This window comes from Pan paniscus, chromosome 1 (genome assembly GCF_029289425.2).
Source record: "Pan paniscus chromosome 1, NHGRI_mPanPan1-v2.0_pri, whole genome shotgun sequence".
Classification (NCBI taxonomy): Eukaryota; Metazoa; Chordata; class Mammalia; order Primates; family Hominidae; genus Pan; species Pan paniscus.
The window spans coordinates 174,481,041-174,502,191 of NC_073249.2; the positions used below are offsets into that span (position 1 = coordinate 174,481,041).

At 51.0% G+C, this 21,151-nt stretch overlaps 1 protein-coding gene across 11 annotated transcripts; it reads left to right on the forward strand.

Moving 5' to 3' along the window:
• The first annotated feature begins 1,885 nt into the window (after positions 1-1,885).
• CC2D1B (coiled-coil and C2 domain containing 1B) lies at positions 1,886-20,258 on the forward strand. Of its 11 annotated transcripts, none has more exons than XM_008967916.4 (26): positions 1,889-6,710; positions 8,145-8,227; positions 10,037-10,181; positions 11,164-11,267; positions 11,648-11,806; positions 12,231-12,356; positions 12,564-12,723; positions 12,914-13,092; positions 13,263-13,338; positions 13,440-13,547; positions 13,640-13,770; positions 14,039-14,111; positions 14,336-14,466; positions 14,878-15,013; positions 15,096-15,268; positions 15,668-15,793; positions 16,361-16,419; positions 16,501-16,617; positions 16,962-17,035; positions 17,140-17,198; positions 17,357-17,408; positions 17,867-17,966; positions 18,108-18,198; positions 18,352-18,441; positions 19,158-19,287; positions 19,574-20,258. In XM_008967916.4, exons 2-25 carry the CDS (start codon positions 8,159-8,161, stop codon positions 19,284-19,286), a joined length of 2,667 nt encoding a protein of 888 aa, XP_008966164.2. In that variant the 5' UTR covers positions 1,889-6,710; positions 8,145-8,158; the 3' UTR covers position 19,287; positions 19,574-20,258. The 11 variants fall into 11 exon arrangements, with proteins under 11 accessions (XP_008966170.2, XP_008966164.2, XP_054948860.1 ...); XM_008967917.4 differs by having other exon boundaries at positions 1,892-6,710; positions 14,896-15,013; XM_008967922.4 differs by lacking the exon at positions 13,440-13,547 and having other exon boundaries at positions 1,886-6,710.
• The last annotated feature ends 893 nt before the right edge of the window (positions 20,259-21,151 follow it).

A 21,151-nucleotide genomic window follows, 5' to 3' on the forward strand; every position in this document is an offset into this window, starting at 1 on the left:
TTACATTATAATCATTACAAACATCTGATTATGAAACCAAACTGTCCTTCCTACAATAGTCCTTCCATGTGACTTTTATTTCTGTTACTAGGCCTGCCATTTATTTAATGCTAACATATATAAAATATAAGTACACGATTTACTTGTATCTATATAAAATAGTTCTGGGAGAGTAGGCAAAAAACTGGTTACACTGATTACCTCTGGAAAGAATCAGATGGCCAGGGTTAGGGGTTAGAGGAGGACTTTTCACTGTATGTCATTATCTGTCTTAAGTTTCAAATAATATAAAGAAAATTTAGGCCAGGGGCGGTGGCTCACGCCTGTAATCCCAGCACTTTGGGAGGCTGAGGCGGGTGGATCAGGAGATCGAGACCATCCTGGCTAACACGGTGAAACCCCGTCTCTACTAAAAATACAAAAAAATTAGCCAGTTGTGGTGGCGGGTGCCTGTAGTCCAGCTACTCGGGAGGCTGAGGCAGGAGAGTGGCATGAACCTAGGAGGCGGAGCTTGCAGTGAGCTGAGATCGCGCCACTGCACTCCAGCCTGAGCGACAGAGTGAAACTCCGTCTCAAAAATAAATAAATACATAAATAAATAAAATATAGTTTATAAAAAAGGAACTACTGGAAATAATATAAATCATAAGTAATCTCTAGCCACAAATAGCTAGAAAGTGTAATTTTTACAAAGGTACCATTTACCATAAAAACAAACCTTTAAATACAAAAGATTTATATGTCACAGAAAATATAAGGTACTTAGAAATAAATTGATTTAAACATTTATTTATTTTTTTTTTCCCTCTGTCACCAAGGCTGGAATGCAGTAATGGATCATAGCTCACTCCAGCCTTAACCTCCTGGGTTCAAGTAATCCTGCCTCAGCCTCCTAAGTAGCTGGGATTCCAGGTGTGGGCCACCATGTCCGTCTCCTAGGAATAAGTCTAATAAAGAGATGCAAGTAATCTCTAGATAGAAATCAATTCCAATCAAAATCTTGGCAAGGTTTCTTGTATGACTTTGCAGTTAATTCTAATATTTATATGGAAACCAACAACAGGCAATGAACATCTAAAACCTCATGAAGTACTGAGGCTGGGCGTGGGTGGCTCATGCCGGTAATCCCAACACTTTGGGAGGCCAAGGCGGGCGGATCACCTGAGGTCAGGAGTTCGAGACCAGCCTGATCAATATGGTGAAATCTCATTTCTACTAAAAATGCAAAAATTAGTCGGGCGTGGTGGTGTCACCTGTAGTCCCAGCTACTTGGGAGTCAGGAGAATTGCTTGAACCCACCCAGGAGGCAGAGGTTGCAGTGAGCTGAGATCACACCATTGCACTCCAGCCTGGGCGACAGAGCAAGACTCCGTCTGAAAAAAATAAATAAAACCTAATATGAGGTACTGAAAAAAAACAGCCCCACCCGTGTACTAGTCCTGTCAGAAATGCTTGTCCTAAATTTACTGATGAGAAAATTATCAGACAAATCTAAATTTGGGAGAAATACTCTGCAAAGCAGCTGTTCAACTCATTGAAAATACTAATATCACAAGAAAAAAAACATAAAACATGGAGGAACTATTCTACACCAAAGGAGAATAGAGACATGAGAGCTAAATGCACTATATAAACCTTGACTGGGTCCTGGATTTAGGAAATATAAACAATTATAAACATTATTAACTATGTATTAGACAGCAGTATTTTGTAAGTGTTAAATTCCCTGAGCGTGATAAATTTGTGATTATGTAGGAGAATGCTGTTCTTAGGAGATTCATAATGAAATATTTATAAGTGATGTATTATGTCTGCAACTCATTCTCAAATCATTTAGCAAAAATATGTATTTCTATATTCACATATATATTTATAATTACATATAATGGATTGAGGATCAATATCAATATTTTAAAAACTGCAATGAAAAAGAAAAAATGAGCCAGGCACAGTGGTTCATACCTGTAATCCCAGCATTTTGGGAGGCCAAGGCAGGTAGATCACCTGAGGTCAGGAATTCGAGACCAGCTCGGCCAACATGGTGAAGCCCCATCTACTAAAAATACAAAAATTAGCCAGGGGTGATGGTGTGCACCTGTAATCTCAGCTACAGGGGTGCTGAGGCAAAAGAATTGCTTGAACCCAGGAGGCAGAGGTTGCAGTGAGCCAAGATTGTGCCACTGCATTCCAGCCTGGGCAACAGAGCAAGACTGTCTCAGAAAAAAAAAAGAAGGAAAAAGAAAAAAATGGGTAAATAACAAATAAGTCATCCAAAGAAGAAACACGAATGACCAAGAAAATGGAAACAGTAAAAGAGGCATGCAAACCAAAACCATTTCACATCTATTAGAAAACCTTTCTATGGTTACACAGAACAACTGGAACCCCAATACCCTGCTGATGGAGGTGGAATGACTTTTGAAGATTATTTGGTGAATCTTAGCCTAGGAAATGCAAGAAATTGTATGAGCCAGTGTATTAGTCTGTCCTCGCGCTATGAAGAAATACCTGACACTGCGTAATTTATAAAGAAAAGAAGTTTAATTGACTCACAGTTCCACATGGCTGGGGAGCCCTCAGGAAACTTAAAATCATGGTGAAAGGCACCTCTTCACAGGGCAGCAGGAGAGAGAATGAGTGCCAGCAGGGGAAATGCCAGATGCTTATAAAACCATCAGATCTCCTGAGAACTCACTCCTATCACAAGAACAGCATGAAGGAAACCATGATTCAATTACCTCCCACAAGGTGCCTCCCAGGACACATGGGGATTATGGGATTACTATTCAAGATGAGATTTGGGTGGGAACACAGAGCCAAACCATATCAGCCAGTGTGATGGTTAATAGAGCATGCAGACAGCCTATTGTGGGACTATATATATATATATATACACACATATATATATACACACATATACACACACACACACACACATATATATCCTATTGGTTCTGTTCCTCTAGAGAAACCTGACTAATGCAGCCAGCAATTCCATTCCTAAGTATATGCTCTAGAGAAATTCACATACGTACACCAAGAGTCATATACAAAAAGTTCATAGCACTCTATAATGGTAAGCCATTGGGAAAGTGACTTATTTTCATGCTATGGAATCATAACAGAAATGAAAATCAGCTAACTAGATACAGTATACATGTCAATTTGAGTGAAGCTTACAAACAGGGTTGAGTAGAAAAAGGTTGAAGAATTACACTGTATGTAACCAATGATATAATTTTTAAAAGCTTGCAAAAAAAAATAGTATGTATTGCTTAAGGATACCTACACAGAAATAGAAATGCTCAGGAATAACAAACACTAAATTTAGGATAATGGGTACATCTTTGGGAAAGGGAGGTGTTGCAATATGGGAGATGTACAGGTAGCTCCAACTATGTTTGTTTTTCTTTTTTCACAAAAATCAGATAGTTTTATGTTGTAAAAACATTAGTTATTTGTCAAAGGTTATGTTCTTCCGTCTTCATCTGTCACCAGCTGTCAGCATCTCCTTTAAAGATCGGTTTTTTCTTCATAATGACACCTGCATGTGGCTCGTTGGCTGTCCAGATATGGTTTACAACCTAAATGTATAACACTGTCAAACAAGAGCTCCACTGTTGTTTCACATGCCTGAACATGCTAAGTTAGTCCTAGTGTTTTCTGTACTTCTCGGCAGATCTTGGAGAGGCAATACTGGAATTTCTCATCATAGTCATTCTTGCTTTTGCCACAGTTCTCATAGCACCCGTCGTGTTGGTTGCAACACTTTGTCAGGGAAGGGATACCAATGTTAAGATGAACGCCAAACAGTGGAGAGCCACATCCATTCGGTGGGGAGGGTTTATAACCATAACGTGGGAAAGGCTTAGATCCGTCACTGCATTTATACTGGCAGAGACCGTCCTCGCCTCCCAGGAGGTCCAAGGCGGCGTTCAGGTACATGTCTATCTTATGAACGCCGTTCCGGATAGTCTTCAGGGTGGCCCTCCAGTCGGTGGTCTAGGCCTGCTCCAGGCACCTGATAACAGCGGCCATGAGGAGGAGCAGGAGGGTGAGCGCGGGGCGCGGGAGCAGGGCCAACCGCGCAGCGCCGGGCTCTACGGGTCCCCGAGCCGCGGCGGGGGGCGCGTCCCCAAACAGCCCCCGGGAAGCGCTAGGCAGCGGCGCGGGCCCCGGGGTTGGCAGCCGCCAGCTCCATAACTACGCCTCCTTCCCGGCTGGCAGGCAGGGCCTCGCTGGCTTTACGTGAACCGCCTCGGGGAGGCAGCGCGGTCGCGGGGACGCGCCCGCTCACCTGTTTTTTTTTTTTTTTCCTTAAACTGGTAATAGTTGTCCATGTAGTTAATTCACACACACAACAAGGAACTATTGAGTGCCTACTATGTATCATGCACTGCTGTAGACACGAGACACTTGGAGAAGCAATAAAAAAATTTCTCCTTCTGGAGCTTGCATTCTAGTAAATGTTAAATATTGTGTATCTTTGTTTATATCTTAAATGTTTCATTATAAAAATTTTTAAATAATTTTAAAAGGAATGAGAAATATGGATGTGAAACCTCAATTTAAATATGGTAATGGGCAGGGCATGGTGGCTCACGCCTGTAATCCCAGCACTTTGGGAGGCTGATGTGGGTTGATCCCCTGAGCTCAGGAGTTTGAGATCAGCCTGGGCACATAGCAAAAACATGTTTCTACAAAAAAAAAAAAAAAAAAAATGCTGGGCATGGTGGCACGTGCCTGTGGTCCCAGCTACTCAAGAGGCTGAGGTGAGAGGATTGCTTGAGCCTGGGAGGTGCAGGTTGCAGTGAGTGGAGATCGCACCACTGCACTCTAGCCTGGGTAACAGAATGAGATCCTGTCTCAAAAAAAAAAAAAAAAAAAAAGTAAGCAATCAGGAGATGGAAAAGCCCTTTGTCCAAGTAAACTGGGAGATCTTTTAAATCGCTAACTAGAAAACATAATTTAAAAGTTCAAGGCATAGGCAGGAGAGGAGATGGCAATGTTTTAGACAGAAGAAACTAATCCAGCAGTTTAACTTTAAAATACATTTTAAAACCTTTTTTCCTTTCTCTTGGGTTTCAAGATATAACCTTGAAGCAAACTGCAAAAGCCTTTTCCCTTAGCCGTAAAATAGACCCCATATCCCTCCCTTTCTCACTGTATATACTCCCTTCACATTTATCTTACTGTATGCTAGTATTTAATTATCTGCCTTCTGAGAAGTTCCAAGGGCTAATCTTGAGACAGACAAACCAAGCCTGGAGACACAGCTGCAAAATTCCAAAGATTACTTCAAGGTGGCTAGTCAACAGCGGGGCCATTGTGGAGATGAGACCAGCCCACGCTCCAGGTAGGCTGGGACCCAAGATAGCCACCAGAACAAGACACACAGACGTTGTACTCTGTACAATTCTTGCATGCTTCCCATATCAAATTTTCCTTTTAAGCCCTTCTCTTTCCCTCCAAAATCGAAGTGGTTACTTTAGATGGGAATCTGGCCACTTCCCCATTACTCCGCTCTCGGTTTTTTTGTTTGTTTTAGTTTGAGACAGGGTCTCACCTTGTCACCCGGGTTGGAGTGCAGTTGACAGCTCATTGCAGCTTGGACCTCCGGGGCCACAGCGATTCTCCTGCCTCGGCCTCTCAGTAGGTAGGACTACAGGCACGCACCACCACACCCGGCTAATATTTGTGATTTTTTGTAGAGACAGGGTTTCGCCATGTTGCCCAGGCTGGTCTCGGACTCCTGAGCTCAATCTCTTGTTAACTGGACTCTGCAAGCCGCAGGGAGAAACGTGCTTTCCTTAGAAAACTAGACTAGAGCATATTTACTGATGCTAAAGAGGTTGGTTTTGTATTTCCCTGGGCAAATAATTCTCTCTGAGCCTCCGTTTCTTCTAGAGATGATGTCCATCTTGCAGGATTGAGAACTGGTATAAGCTCCATTATGAAAAGTGACTGACACAAGCTTGGCAGAAAACGGGTATAGTCCGTTTCTCTCCTTAATACCCTCCATGCCATTTGATTGCACAGCAGGGTAGGCGAGTGAGAACTTAGTGTTAGACTCTGTAAAGTATTTAAGATGTGCAGCGAGCTCTGCCTGTCTGAAGTTTTCAACGGACCGGAAAAGGATACTTTCAGGTGCTGAATTATTAAGAAACATATGGTGGGCCCCATTTTCATTTCCCCAGGCTTAAAGGACATGGACAAGCAGGTGAGCCCCGCCCCTGTCTCTCTTCCAGGGCGGAGCTTGGGTAGGCCCCGCACTCTTGCTCGGTGGGGCGGGGCGAGGGCTGGAGGCGGGGTAGGTCTAGCGAGCGAGCGAACGCCCAGCGCCTCGGGCTGAGTGAGGGAGGAGGTTCGGTGGAGAGGCTGCAAGTGGGCGAGGGCTGGGCGCAGCGACCTCATTGGAGCCGGCCGGTGGACGCCCCGGCGGAACCGCCCAGAGTTCCTGTCCTGCGCTACCTGCCCGAACGCGCCTGCGCGCTGCGAACCCCGCCCTGGTGTCACCTGTTGGAGCCCCCCCGCCCGCGTAGCCGTGCACATGCGCACTGCCGGCCGCCGGCCAGTGGGGTCACGTGTTGCGCGCGAGCCACCTCCCCTGCTGGCGCTTCCTGTCGCTACCGCTGCGGCCCAGGGCCCGCGGGAGCCCAGGGCGGTGCCGGGTGAGACAAGGCCGGGGTTTGGCTCGGATTCACCGCGAGGTATGCCGCGTCCCCGCCCCTCGGTGTGGGGAGTTCTGGGGACTGCGGGGGTAGATGGAGGCGGCGCGGGCGGGGCAGGGCGGCGCGTCCCGCAGCGCGGGAGTGGGGGTCCCGTGTCGCCTCCCCCTACGGACGCCGTTGCCCACCTTCCGTGAGGCCTGGCTCTGTCATCGGGGCCGCAGCCTTGGGGTGTCTGACTGGCCTCGCTTTCACCTGAGCCGGGGTCACTCCCGAAATCTGACACTCAGAGTCTCCTGGAGCGCCCGCCAGCTCCTCCGCCCGCTCCCCGCCGCCTCCACGCCCGTCAGCTGGTCTCCCGCCAGCGCTGTGGCGAGATGCGCCGGCTTCCTGCCTTTTCTCCCTACCTCCTGTGCACCTCCCCTTTGGTGCCAGAATGGGGTTTCTGAAACACCGGTACGATCCCGCCACTTCTTTCCCAGCGCCCTCAGAATAATGCCCAAACGCTTTTCGGCTTAGAGATTTTCATGTTCTGCCGCTTGCTCACATTTCCACCTCGGCTTGTGCATTCAGGCCTCACCGCTTATGCCCCAGTCATACCAGGCCTCAGGTTCCATTGTACAGGCCAAGCTGCTCCCCACTTCAGAGCCGTCAAGTGTTCCCTCGTCTTGGAATCCTATTCCCCTCTTTCCCCCAACTTCTTTGCGTGACTCAGCTCAGGCGTCACCGCCTCGAAGGAGGAGCCTTTTCTCCCAGGGCTGAAGAAGGGGTCACCTCAGGGCACCCATGGCCCCTGGGGCAACCCCGTGTAGTCCACCTCCACCCTGTAAATGGTCATTGAAGGCTGAGACCGTCTTAGGTTCATTTCTGCGCTCCCAGTGCCCAGCGCAAGGTCTGACACAGGAGGTCCTGTGAATAACTGTGAGATCTTTATGGGAATCAGAATGCTGAGCCAGCTTTCTCCAGAGCTCAGCTGTGAGATGGAACTTTGATGACATGTCCTTGGATGATGAAAATGTTCTGTATGTGTGCTGTCTGGTCATAGCCCCTCACCACATATGGCTGTTAAGCACTTGGAATGTGTCTATTGTGGCTGATGGACTGGATTTTTAGCTTTATTTCATTTTAATTCATTGAAATTTAAAATTAAATAGCCAGCTGTGGCTTCCATAAGCACAGCTTTAGAGCCTTTCTGAATTCTACCCAGCCTTCCCCCCACCCTGAACCTAGAGTACTTCCCTGAATGTGCTTTTTAAATTTGAGTCCGTTCAGAACATTCCCCAGTAAACCCATTAACAGGTGATCCCCATCCCTCCCATGGCCTGTGCTGCTTCAGTGCTTTAATTAAAGGTAACCCATACTTTGGTGTTCAGCATTGCCTTTGGGAGTTTACTATCCACACCTTACCACGGGTAGCACTGTTGGGGGCGTGGCTTATGGGCTACTCCAGCCTGAATCTCTGTAACTCTTCTATAGGTATCTAGGCTGCCATGATGCCAGGGCCAAGACCTCGGAAGGGCCCTCAGGCCAGAGGCCAAGGGGTGGCCGCTGCCAAGCAGGTATGGAACTTAGCCTTCTAGGCTACTGGGTCGGTTTGGGGATGGGGGTCCCTAGACAACTTAGGCAAACTGGATCACATGTAGTTCCCCCATTAGTTCAGAGACTTGGAGCAGTGCCTCCTGGAGGTGGCAGAGCCCTTAGACACCCATCTACTAGTCTCTTCCACATACAAGTGGGGAGAGGGTTCAGGAATCACCAAAGTTTAGGATGTTCTGATGGGACCTCAGTGCTCTCAAAGGTTCCTTAGATAGGGTCACAACTTTGCTTGTTAGCCAGGGATGCCAGGGCATGAGGGCTGTAGTCAGTGGGAGGACTTCACTGCCTAGGGACAGATGGCTGTGCCCCAAGTGGAAGAACAGGGGGGTCTCCTCTCCAATTTTCTTCCTTTATTTCTTCTGGGCCTACGTCTTGAGACTTCTTAGTCCATTTTTACTGTCTTTAAAAAGGCAGGTAAGAAAGGAGATGGGGTAAAGGGCATAGACTCAAGTCGCAAAGAGCTTGTTTTAAATTCTGATTGTCTCACAAGACTGTCTCAGTTTCATCTGAACATTGGGATAAAAACAGAATGTAAGCTGGGTGCCGTGGCTCACGCCTGTAATCCCAGCACTTTGGGAGGCCGAGGTGGGTGGATCACCTGAGGTCAGGAGTTAGAGACCAGCCTGGCCAACATAGTGAAACCCCATCTCTACCAAAAATACAAAAATTAGCTGGGCGTGGTGGCATGTGCCTGTATTCCCAGCTTCTTGGGAGGCTGAGGCAGGAGAATCGCTTAGACCCGGGAGGCAGAGGTTGCAGTGAGCCAAGATAGCGCCACTGCACTCTAGCCTGGGCGACAGAGCCAGACTCTGTCTCAGAAAAAAAAAAAAAAAAAAGGATGTACCTCTACCTAGAGTAGTCATATTCATGGAAACAGAAGAATGGTGCTTACCAGAGGCTGGAAGGAGGGGAGGAAGGGGGGTTAATGTTTAATGGGTAGAAAGTTTGTTTCACAACATGAAAACAGTTCTGTGGATGGATGATGGCGATGGTAGCAGGATATTGTGAATGTCCTTATGCCATTGAACTCACCCTTAACAGTGGTTAAGATGGTAAATTTCATGTTGTATGTGTTTTACCAGAGTTTAAAAAAATAGGACCTTCTTTTTTTTTTTTTTTTTTTTTTTGAGACGGAGTCTCGCTCTGTCGCCCAGGCTGGAGTGCAGTGGCGCCATCTCGGCTCACTGCAAGCTCCATCTCCCGGGTTCACGCCATTCTCCTGCCTCAGCCTCCCGAGTAGCTGGGACTACAGGCGCCCGCCACCGCGCCCGGCTAATTTTTTGCATTTTTTAGTAGAGACGGGGTTTCACCGTGTTAGCCAGGATGGTCTCCATCTCCTGACCTCGTGATCCACCCGCCTCGGCCTCCCAAAGTGCTGGGATTACAGGCGTGAGACACCGCGCCTGGCCAAAAAATAGGACCTTCTTCTCAGAATTGTGAGAATTAACTGAGGTAGTTAAGATAATCACATAGAACGCTAAGAACAGTGCATGGCAGCTATTGCTGTTGGTCGTAATAATGGTAGTGTGTTTTAAATTCTGACTCACAAGACTGTCTCAGTTTCAGTGTGGTCTTACTGGGTTTTTTGTTGAGTCCCTAGGAAGGTAAGTGTCTCAAGGAGTAATGTTGCAGGCCTCAGTTTCTTTCTGCACATTGGGCCTCACAGACTGAAGGAGCCACTGATTGGGACTTGGAGAGCCCCAAGTCTGGCTCTGGAGCTGGACCCTACCCTGCTTGTTGTGTGGTTCCTAAGAGTCCTGCTCTGCTTTCAGATGGGGCTCTTTATGGAGTTTGGCCCTGAGGACATGCTGCTGGGCATGGATGAGGCTGAAGATGATGAGGACCTGGAGGCTGAGCTGCTGGCTCTCACAGGGGAAGCACAAACCACAGGCAAGAAGCCAGCACCCAAGGGGCAGGGTGAGTTTGGACACAGGGCTGGTCTTGGTGCTGGGACAAGATGGGCACAGGCTGGTGGTAGAGGGGTTCCCTTGCAGCTGGACGGAGCCAGCCAGATCCCCTGGTCCTTCCAATACCCATCTGCAGCACTCCCACCAAGAGGCGGCCTCGCCCTGCTTCCCCACCTTGTGTCATGGCCTGGGGTGGCCCCTCCCCATTGTGGACAAATGTGTTTCTCAGACTGACTCAGGTCCCCATCCTTAGCCCTAGCCACGGTATTGGTGTAGGGTAGGGGCCCAGTTAGCACAGACTGAACTGGGTACATAGGAAGTACATAGAAATTGTGTCCAGTGAGTTAAGTGGAATCTCCCTCCACAGCCCAGATGAGAACAGAGACTTAAGGCCTGGGAGGATCAGGAGGTCTAAATCGTCCTCTCTTTTCACCAGGAACCCTCAGAGAATCCCCCCACTCATCCCCCACCATCCTGTGTGTCCCTGAGTTGAGGATAATGGGAGGACCTAGGAAGGGGCTCACTGCTCCTGCCTTGGGGTGGCACAAGCCTAGGTTTGAATCCTAGCTCTGCCACTTAAGGATTGCAGTGATAGGAAAATTAATGTTGGAAGTTTCTTAGTTTATTCAGTATATGAAAAGGGGATATTATCCATCTTGCAGATTTGTTTTGAAGCTCAATTGGACTTTGAAAATCTTTACAGATGTGAAAGGTGTTGGAGGTTGGAGAGAGTGGATGGCCATGTCTATGTCAGGCTACCGTAGGCAGAGGTGCAGAGAAAGGAGCAGCTTGTTGCTTGGTGGGGGGCCAAGGAAGGTTTCCCTGTTGAGGTTCTTTTGAACTGGGTCTTAAAGGAAGAGCAGTTTTCCAGGTGGGACTCTGCCGTGGGAGGGAAGGGGGATTTCTGCCTGGGTGGATCTACCAAGCCCCTCCTTTACTCATCCCTGACCTTATCTGAGTTGTGCTGACTTGTTGTGACCTTTTTCCCCCAGCCCCCCTGCCCATGGCCCACATCGAGAAGTTGGCGGCAGACTGTATGCGGGATGTGGAGGAGGAGGAGGAGGAGGAAGGGCTGGAGGAAGATGCAGAGCTGCTGGTGTGTCTGCCAGGCTGGTATCCCAGGGCTCTGAGGCAAGCTTGGGCCTGGTGGAGGAGAGGGCAGTGGAGAGGAGGCTGGGGGTGCCCCTGTATTCTCTGACTCTGAGTGAGTGCTTGCCCCTCCTGGCTGTACAGTGGGTGGCGTGTCTCTTTGACTTCTGGTCTAAGCTCTGCAGTTGGGGATTCTCAGATTTGGAGTAATTACTATTTTCAAGGCTATCCTCGGTCAGATTAAAGAAATGTTTTGGTGAAGGGGACTCAGGCACAGTGACTGACGTTAGGGAATATTGCTGAGAGAGAGGGTCCTTTACTCTCAGGTCCTGTTGTGGGTATGGTCTTGAGGCCCCCAAGCTCCTGGGCTGTGTTTTGTCTCCCTAGACGGAGCTGCAGGAGGTCTTAGGTGTGGACGAGGAGACTGAGCCCCTGGATGGTGATGAGGTAGCTGACCCAGGCGGCTCTGAGGAGGAGAACGGCCTAGAAGACACTGAACCTCCAGTGCAGACAGCCGTCCTGACAGCTTCAGCCCCAGCAGCTCAGGTGGGTTCTGGAGGAGGGCCCCTGTGCCTCTGATGCTCCTGTGCGCCCAGACGTAACACGTGTGTGGCCTGGCCTGCACAACAAGGCTGCAGTCACCCTTTCCAGGACCCTCCTCCAGCAGCCGCCCCAAGCAGAAACTGAGCACAAGAAACTCCTCCGTGGCAGCCAGCCTCAAAGGCCTCTCTGTTCTCCTAGACTACCCCCCGGGAGCCGTATCCTGGCTTCCACCAAGTGGGGCTCTGTATTTGCCTCTGCCATGGCCTCTGGCCTCTCCAGTGAGCCTTTGCTTCCTGCCTTAAGGCTTTTAGGCTCTTTTTTCTCCTGGAGTCCCAGAGCTCCATCTTCTAGGGCAGCTTCCGCAGAGGGAGAATGGTAGGCCTAGCAGGCCCTGGAGTGGCCAGGCCCTTAGCTGAATTGTTCATAGGCCGGAGCATCTCAGGGGCTACACGCTTTGCTGGAGGAACGGATTCACAACTACCGAGAGGCTGCGGCCAGTGCCAAGGAGGCAGGCGAAGCAGCCAAAGCCAGGCGCTGCGAGCGCGGCCTGAAGGTGAGTCGGGCTAGGCTGGGAGCAGGGCTAGGCTGGGAGCAGGGCAGGGGAGGGGGCTGCATGAAAGGCGGCTGGTGGAGATCGCACCAGTGGAGGGGAGGTCACCCCACCAGACTTTGGGGGTTGGGGGGCCACCCCTGGCCTGTCTTGGAGCAGGGTCTGGGCTGAGATGGCTGGCTGGGTTTCTGGACCAGTTCTCTCCCTCAGACCTTGGAGTCGCAGCTAGCCTCTGTGAGGAGAGGCAGAAAGATCAATGAGGATGAGATCCCACCTCCAGTGGCCTTAGGAAAGCGGCCCCTGGCCCCCCAGGAACCAGCCAACAGGAGCCCTGAGACAGACCCTCCAGCTCCCCCTGCCTTGGAGTCAGGTATCTGCAGATGCCCAAATCCTGTTCTAGTTCCTGGGGTCATAGCCCACAGCGTGTGTCCCCAGCCTGCCACCACTGTTCATTACCATTGGTCACATCCTCCCCAGGACATCCTCAAGCCAGTGAAGTCCGTGGGCACCTTCTTCTGTGACCCTCATGTGCTCTCTGGGGACTGTTTGTTTCCTTATAGACAACCCCTCCCAACCTGAGACCAGCCTCCCTGGCATTTCTGCCCAGCCCGTTTCAGACTTAGACCCAGACCCGCGGGCCCTGCTGTCATCCCGACAGAGAGAGTACAAAGTGGCTGCCCTCAGTGCCAAGCGGGCTGGAGAGCTAGACCGTGCCCGAGAGCTCATGAGGATTGGGAAGGTATGGCATCTGGCTCAGGGCACCCACCCTCATTTTATAGACAGGGGAAACCGGCTCAGAAAGGGAGCTAGACTGAGATTGAGTGAGACTGGCCTGAGTGGGGGTTGTTTCAGCCCAGGCTCTTGGGGTCCCCTGTCTTTTACCCACACCTGCTTTTCCAACTTCTGCAGAGATTCGGTGCTGTCCTGGAGGCCCTGGAGAAGGGGCAGCCCGTGGATCTGAGTGCCATGCCCCCGGCACCTGAGGGTCAGTATGTATCTGCTCAGGCTGCGGTGGGGTTGGGGAGGAGTAGCAGGCCTGGGGCTGGCCAGGCCCTCCCACCTACACCTCTACTCTGGGTCCCCCAGATCTGAAGCCCCAGCAGGCTTCTCAGGCCCCCACAGCACCCTCAGTCATTCCCCCAGCCATGGAGCGAGTGCAGCCAGTGATGGCCCCTGACGTCCCAGCAACCCCAGGTAGGGCAGGATGGTGGGACTGTGGCGTGGGGACCTGCAGGCATTGGAGGGCAGGCTGAGCTGATGCCCACTTCTTCCTTCTTTCCTTCAAGTGGCCCCTACAGAGTCACAGACAGTGCTGGATGCCCTGCAGCAGAGGCTGAACAAGTACCGCGAGGCGGGCATCCAGGCCCGGAGTGGTGGGGACGAGCGCAAGGCTCGGATGCATGAGCGCATTGCCAAGGTGGGCCCGCGGCTGTGCAGCCCCTGCCTGTGCTGGCCTCTTCCCTGGCTGGGTGCTCTGTCTCCCTGGTCCTCCAGCTAGTCCTTGTCTTTTCTGAACCATCATCTGTTTGTCTCTCTGGGGCTCTTGCTGCCTTAGGGATCTTTTTGTCTCCCAGGGCTGCTGTCTTCCCACCAGTCTCCCTCTCCTTGCCCCACTGTGTGTCATGTTGGGCAGGGGGCCTGTGGGCTGCTGCCGACCACAGGCCCCTCCCTTCCTTCCCTTGCAGCAATATCAAGATGCTATTCGAGCACACCGAGCAGGACGGAAAGTCAACTTTGCTGAATTGCCTGTTCCTCCAGGTAAGTGGGGCATGGCCTAGGGGCTCTGTGAGGAGGTGGTCCCTGGGAAAGAAGGGAATGGGGGACAGCCAGTGATTCCCACTTCTCATGCGTCTGCCTCCCCTCTGTGGAGCCATCCATCCCAGCCATGCCCCAGCAGAGCCATGCCCCAGACAGGGCCCCGGGTAGCTTTGTGCTTCTCTGAGGCTGCTCCCTGCCCCTCCCATGCTGTCTCTCTCCCACAGGATTTCCCCCCATCCCTGGCCTGGAGTCCACTATGGGTGTTGAGGAGGACGCAGTGGCAGCGACATTGGCAGCTGCAGAGAAACTGGCCTCCGCAGAGGATTCAGCCCCGGCTGATAAAGACGAGGACGAGGTTTGGTTGAGGGCTCAACTCCAGGGCTGGTGGGGAGAATAGCAGGTGAGGGGTAAACCCAGACCCTGTTGTCCATACTAACAAGCCCAATAAGGTACATATTCTTTCCTCCACTGTACAGAGAAAAAACTTGCCCAAGGACACCCAGCTAGGAAATAGAACTAGGATTCAAACCAAGGTCTTTCTGAACCCAGAGCCCCGGCTCCATCCCCATTACCCTGCAGTCTCTCTCCTGTTGGGGAGGTTAGATGTGAGAGCTTCTGAGGCTGCTTCTAGCTCTCAGATCTTTTAGGGCCCAGGAAGAGAAGCCACCCATCTCAGGTCACACAGCGATGTAGTACAGTGTTAGGAAGACAGCCCAAGTCTGGGAGCCGCCATGACTATGCTAGGGAACACATCCCCTCCTAACAGCCTCCTGGGCACCTGCAGGGTGAGCCCCCAGCACAGGCCCCAGTGGCCAAGAAACCTGCACGGCCCACAGTCCCTTCATCCCAGCGCCTGCCTGAGCCCAGGGCCTCAAGTTCTAAGGAGTCACCGAGTCCATCTGGTGAGTTGGGGACAAGCAGGGTGAAGAACTGAGGGCCTAGAGAGGGCAGGTGTGGCCCTAACCAGTGGCCTTCTCCCTTCAGTGCGGGAGCAGCTGGCACTGCTGGAGGCACGGAAACTGCAGTATCAGCGGGCAGCCCTGCAGGCCAAGCGCAGCCAGGACCTGGAGCAGGCCAAAGCCTATCTGCGGGTAGCCAAATGTCTTGAGGCTCAGATCATCCAGGCCCGATCTGGCAGACCTATTGATCTGTCCAAGGTGAGTCCCACCTGGTTAACCACCAGGACTTCTCAGGCGGAGAAGGTGGCTGGCAGGCTTGACAGGCTGTGAACGAGGGCAGCTTCTGGGATGAGGTAGGGTTTAGACAGAGCATGATGACAGCTGGGAAAGAGCCTTTTGCTCATACTCCTCTACCTCACGGCCCCAAAGGAAACCAGGAGAAGGGAAGGTGGGCTGCCTGTGGTCAGAGATGACAAGGCTGGGCCAGGCCATGGGAGGCAAGAGTGTTATCTTGGGATAGAATGGGAGGCGATGAGTTGTCATCACTGGACTTTAGTAGAAGCTGAAGAATTACTTAGTTTGGGTTCCTGCCTTTGTTGGACTTGGTAGAGGAGTAATCTGACTCTTGGGGCCCGAGGGGCCTTGTGACCTGGGTAGGTGCCTTCGCCCTTGACGGATGAGGAGGGCGACTTCATCCTCATCCACCATGAGGACCTGCGACTCTCCCAGAAGGCGGAGGAGGTGTATGCCCAGCTGCAAAAAATGCTTCTGGAGCAACAAGAGGTCAGCAGGCCCCTCGTCTGTTCCTCCCCTCTGTGCCCACAGCCTCCCCGTGGAGGAAGACCTGGAGCTCAGACCACACAGCCCTGGACTCAAAATTCTCAGCTCTTTCACTTACTCACTGTGTGACTTGGGCAAGGCACTTCCTTCTCTGAACTACATTTTCCTCATCTATGAGATGGGGTGATAATACCCCTCTTTCAGGGTGGTACAGAGTTCAAACAACAGAGAAGAGGGAAAGAACATTGTGATGTGCGTGTATGTTTATGTATTTATCTATCTGAACTGCCACCTGTTCTGGAAAGGCTGCCTTCTGAGGGGATGTTTGAGTTAGATTTTGATGGAAGGAGTTGCTAATTTGGGGAATGGCTCTCCTCAGAAGAGAAAATGACAAAAGTGTAGGCAGAGAAACGTGGTGGGACTAGGGAGTAGTGCCCTTGGGGCTGTGTTGTGGGAGGAGAGAGGTGAGGCTACAGAGGAAAGTTGAAGCTTTGAGAAGTCTAGCCTTGAATGCCAACCAAGGCAGGTCCTGCTCTGGGCTCGGGAGTCACTCTGGGCCTCTATTTTCAGAAGTGCCTGCTGTTCTCCAAGCAGTTCATGCACCAGGGCAACGTGGCTGAGACCACCCGGCAAGTGCAAGGACTGGGGCTGGGCTCACAGGGTGGGGAGCAGAAAATCCACCATCATGCTGACATACCCATCCCTGTCAGATTTGAGAAGCTTGCTCAGGACCGCAAGAAACAGCTGGAGATCCTGCAGCTGGCCCAGGCTCAGGGCCTCGACCCTCCCACCCACCACTTTGAGTTGAAGACATTCCAGACTGTGAGGTACCAAGGCCTAGGGAAACAGGGGCTCCAGGCAGGGAGGGCAGGAGGCTGGGAGCCCAGGCCAGAGACTGCTACCCCTTTAGTGAGGCTTCCCAAGCCTGGCCCCGCTGTGGGCACTGGGGCTGCTGAGGACGACAGGGTGCATGCTAGTGGAGAGCGCACAGCTGTCTGGGTGCTGTGGAAAGAGCTCTGGACCAGAAGTCAGAGATCAAGGTCTGCATACCAGCTCTGCCTTCCCTCCCTCCTGTCACCACCCAGCTGGGCAGACAGGCCCTGGACGAAGGGACCTTGTTCCACTACTGTCCTTTACTTTTGAGCATTTTCTCCTTCCCGCTTGGCTCTAGGATCTTCTCAGAACTCAACAGCACAGAAATGCATCTGATCATTGTCCGGGGAATGAACCTCCCAGCCCCTCCAGGTAACCCTAGGGCCGCCCCTACTCCAGGAGGCTCTTGCCCGGACACTCCAAGTGCTAGGCTCCTGGCCACTCCCTCTGACTTGACTCCCTTTTCTCCTTCCCAGGGGTGACTCCCGATGACCTGGATGCTTTTGTGCGGTTTGAGTTTCACTACCCTAATTCGGTGAGGTTCAGGTAGAAGTAGGATCCTCTGAAACCCGCCTTGCATTCCAGGACCCTGTGCTCACTTTCTTCCCATCCCTGGGAGGTGTGGCTGCAGTGCCTGCCCTGTGTGCCTCTTTGTTTATACGCTGTCCTGACTTCTCCCTCCTCACTGCTTAGGACCAGGCTCAAAAAAGCAAAACAGCTGTGGTGAAGAACACAAACTCTCCAGGTGAGAGCCACACGTGGGCCTCTTTCTCCTCCCTCAGAGTGTGTGGGCAGCACTGGTGTTTCCAGAGTGGGTTCCCATCTATGCCCTTACTTGATCCACCCCACTTGGGAGATAAAGGTGCTGTTAACATGCTTCTTCTGTAGTTGGAGAAACGCGCAGAGAGGTACAGGGACTTGCCTGGGGCCTCATGGCAAGGAAGTGGTAGAAATGGGATATGAACACAGGAATGCTGTATCCCAATTCCAAGTCTTTCCTACTTTGTTATAATCTATGTCTAAAAAGAGTACAAAAACTCACTTCCAAGGCCAGGACCGCGATGCTCTACCACCCTTTGGAGGCAGCACCCCAAAATGCAGGTGGAGAGATTGGGGGAAGGCAGCCAGCCCTGGGCCTCCATTTCCACTTCCTCAGGAAATCCCGAGAGCCAAGCCCCTCCTTGCTTTCTCCCCCTTTGCCAGAATTTGATCAACTCTTCAAACTAAACATCAACCGAAACCACCGGGGCTTCAAGAGGGTGATCCAGAGCAAAGGCATCAAGTTTGAGATCTTCCACAAAGGGTGAGGCTCCTATCGGTCACGCTGCCACACGGGCCGGGAGGAGGGAAGAGCGTTTGTCACTGCTGCCCCTGCATGGGCTCAGCCAGCACATTCCTGCCTTCCCTGCCCAGTCCAATCCTCTGCTGCCTCTTGACTCCCCAGGTCCTTCTTCAGAAGCGACAAGCTGGTTGGCACAGCACACCTGAAACTGGAGCGCCTGGAGAATGAGTGTGAAATCAGAGAAATTGTGGAGGTAGGGGCTGGGGTGTGGGCAAGCCAAAGGGGTTGGTACGACAAGAGCCAATATGCACTGAATGCCACACCTTGTTGTAGGTTTTCGTGCTCATTACTTAATTTGAAATTCTCCACAAGTGTGCTTAGAGTAGGTGGAATCCTCATTTCACAGATGGAGAGGTTCAGAAGGTCTGAGAAATCTCATAGAGGGACCCAGGAGAAGGCAGCCTCCTTGTTTCCAGGAACTCAATGGATTCCACAGGCAAGGACTATACAACCTTGCCTCTGACAAATGAGGAAACTCAGGTCCGAGAGGAAAGGGGGTTCTGTAAGCTCATATGGTGTGTCCTTGGCAGAGCTACGACCAGCTCCTTACTGATAACCTATGTAGGCTGGGGCTTTTCCCACTGCAGCACACCTGGCCCTACTGCCTGCCTGGGGAAGTTGTTCTTATGCGGGCCCTGGTCTCTATTGGAGCCACTGAGGATGGTTGGACTTCTTGGGCCTATTGTACTGCTTTGTGCCCTAATTAACTGCCTCATCTTCTGCCCAGAAGAGGGAGTAGCGTGGTGAATGGGAAGGAACCCTGGGTTTGGGGTTCCAGTGCTGACTCTGCCACATAGAGTCATCTGCTTCTCTCTCTTGGCCTCTGTGAAGTGAGGGTTTGGGTCAGTGGAAGGCTGCTGCTTCAAGCCAATGTTTCTTCCAGAAGTTGCCGTGGGGATTGAGGAGAAAATGAACAGAGCTCTAGGATGCTTGTCTAGATTTATTTATTACTTTTTTAATAAGACTCACCTAAAACCACCACCACCACCTCCTCCAAATACTGGGAGGGTAGGGTTGTCATGAATGGAGATTCCTGTGTTCATGCCACAGGACATCTTAGCTCCTCTCACTTCTTTCCTGGGAATGTAGGGACCTGCCTGCTCCCCATCTCTGTCCCCTTAGTTACCATTTCCCTCTCTGTGGTCCTCACAGGTCCTGGATGGAAGGAAGCCCACCGGGGGGAAGCTGGAGGTGAAGGTGAGGCTGCGGGAGCCTCTGAGTGGCCAGGATGTGCAGATGGTCACTGAGAACTGGCTGGTTCTGGAGCCCAGGGGCTTGTGAGGTGGGCAGCTCTCTGGGCCTTCAGAACCTTTGCCCCCTCCTTTTACTCAACTAACTACTCAACTTATATCTGGAGAGAAAACCTAGGAGTTTCTCATCTATGAGAAAGACCTACCATGCTGGGTAGGGCTTATGGGCTGAGTTTCTGATGTTCCTCAGTAGAACTGGGAAGAGAAGGTAACCTTCCAAGGTTTAACTATCTATCTATCTTCAGGAAACCCTTTCTAAAATCTTTGTGTTTTCACTGCAGTTTAGACTGATTTCTTGTGCTTTGCACCCCTGTGTAGCCGATGGCCAGCACCAGGAGAGGAGTCAGGCCGCGACTGTGCAGGAGTTGACTTTCCCAGCTTTGCTGGCTTCAGAAGCCTTTGTACATAAGAGATGCTGCTACCCAAGCACCAAAGACCTGTTAAGCATGTGCCCTACTGACCACGACTTTCCTGTTGTTGGCCCCTCTGGGGCTCTACAGAAACAGACTGGGTTCCAGGAGCCCATCTCACCGCTGTCTCCCCCTGCCCCGAGTCTGGAAGAGGGCAAGGACACTTCCATTCCTCTGTACCATGGAGTCCTGCAGCCCCTTAACCCCTGCGTGGCAACTGTGTACAGCTTACCCCTGCCTCCAGTTGCACCACTTCTAGATGTGCCTTTAAAAGATGTAACTATGAGATGGGAGAACTTGAGGGTGATCGGGAACCTCCCCTGCTGAGGGTGGTGTCAGGGTTCTGTGACTCCAGTGGGCCAGTGGTAGCCTGTCCCAGACAACTCCGTCACCCCAGCTCTGCCTGTGCCTTTATCCCTGACAGCTGCTGCACTAGCCTTCCTGCTTCCCTAAGGACTTAGTGGAGGGGGAAAGTTGTTTTTGGTACTACTTGGTGGGAAGTAAGGGGAAGGTTGGATCTTGGGTTTGGTCTACCCACCCAAGAGAAAAGACTGTTAACTGGAAGAAAAAATATATATATATAATTTTATGTAGACACGTTTATTTATTTAGGAAACTAAGTCTAACTCATTGTAGGCATTTTATACTCAACTATACAGAGTATCCATCAAAGTCCTAATCTAAAGTCCTGCTCCCTGTCACTTTTTAAAAGCCAGGGTAGCAGTAACATGACAAACGGCTGCTGTGGCTTCCTCTTGAGAGAGGACAGGGAAAGCCTTTCCTCTTCAGCTGGTTATGTGGGGAACTTCCTTAGTTTTTTCCACAAGAAATTCTCCTTTGGCTTTGTTTTTCTGAATGGATGGAGACTATGAAGGGGTTTGTAGTTGTAAGAGATTTAATATTCAAAACTGAAATATTCTGCATTTCTTAGAAATACCCCATCTTCCCCCACCCCCTTTTTGAATTATTAATTCAAGATCAACAAAGCATTCCTCAAGATCACTTTTAAAAAAGGTTAGAAGTGAAGCAAATACATTCAGCTTACTGATCACTATAGTATTGCATAAGCACAGCTCAAGAACTGAGCTTTGTATGTGTCCTTTTGGGGGATAACAGGGCTGGACCATGCTTCCCTGCCCTTAAACGCAGAGCTTTTAGTGGGTCACAGAGCGGGAACTACACACAAGTGACTTTTTTCCCCACGAGCTCTCTGGCCAATTTTTTTTTTTTTTTTTTTTTTTTTTTTGAGACAGAGTAGCTCTCTGCCAGCCAGGCTGGAGTGCAGTGGCATGATCTCAGCTCGCTGCAACCCTCACCTCCCAGGTTCAAGCGATTCTCCTGTGTCAGTCTCCTGAGTAGCTGGGATTACAGGCACCCACCACTATGCCCGGCTAATTTTTGTATTTTTAGTAGAGACGGTGTTTCGCCATGTTGGTCAGGCTGGTCTCGAACTCCTGACCTCATGATCCACCCACCTCAGCCTCCC

Excerpts from the sequence above, each read along its gene's own strand:
- CC2D1B (XM_008967916.4), top strand. The coding sequence starts at position 8,159 with ATGATGCCAGGGCCAAGACCTCGGAAGGGCCCTCAGGCCAGAGGCCAA. Across the intron at positions 12,724-12,913 it reads TCCCCCTGCCTTGGAGTCAG|ACAACCCCTCCCAACCTGAG; the intron begins GTATCTGCAGAT and ends GTTTCCTTATAG. Across the intron at positions 18,442-19,157 it reads GAACTCAATGGATTCCACAG|GTCCTGGATGGAAGGAAGCC; the intron begins GCAAGGACTATA and ends TGGTCCTCACAG.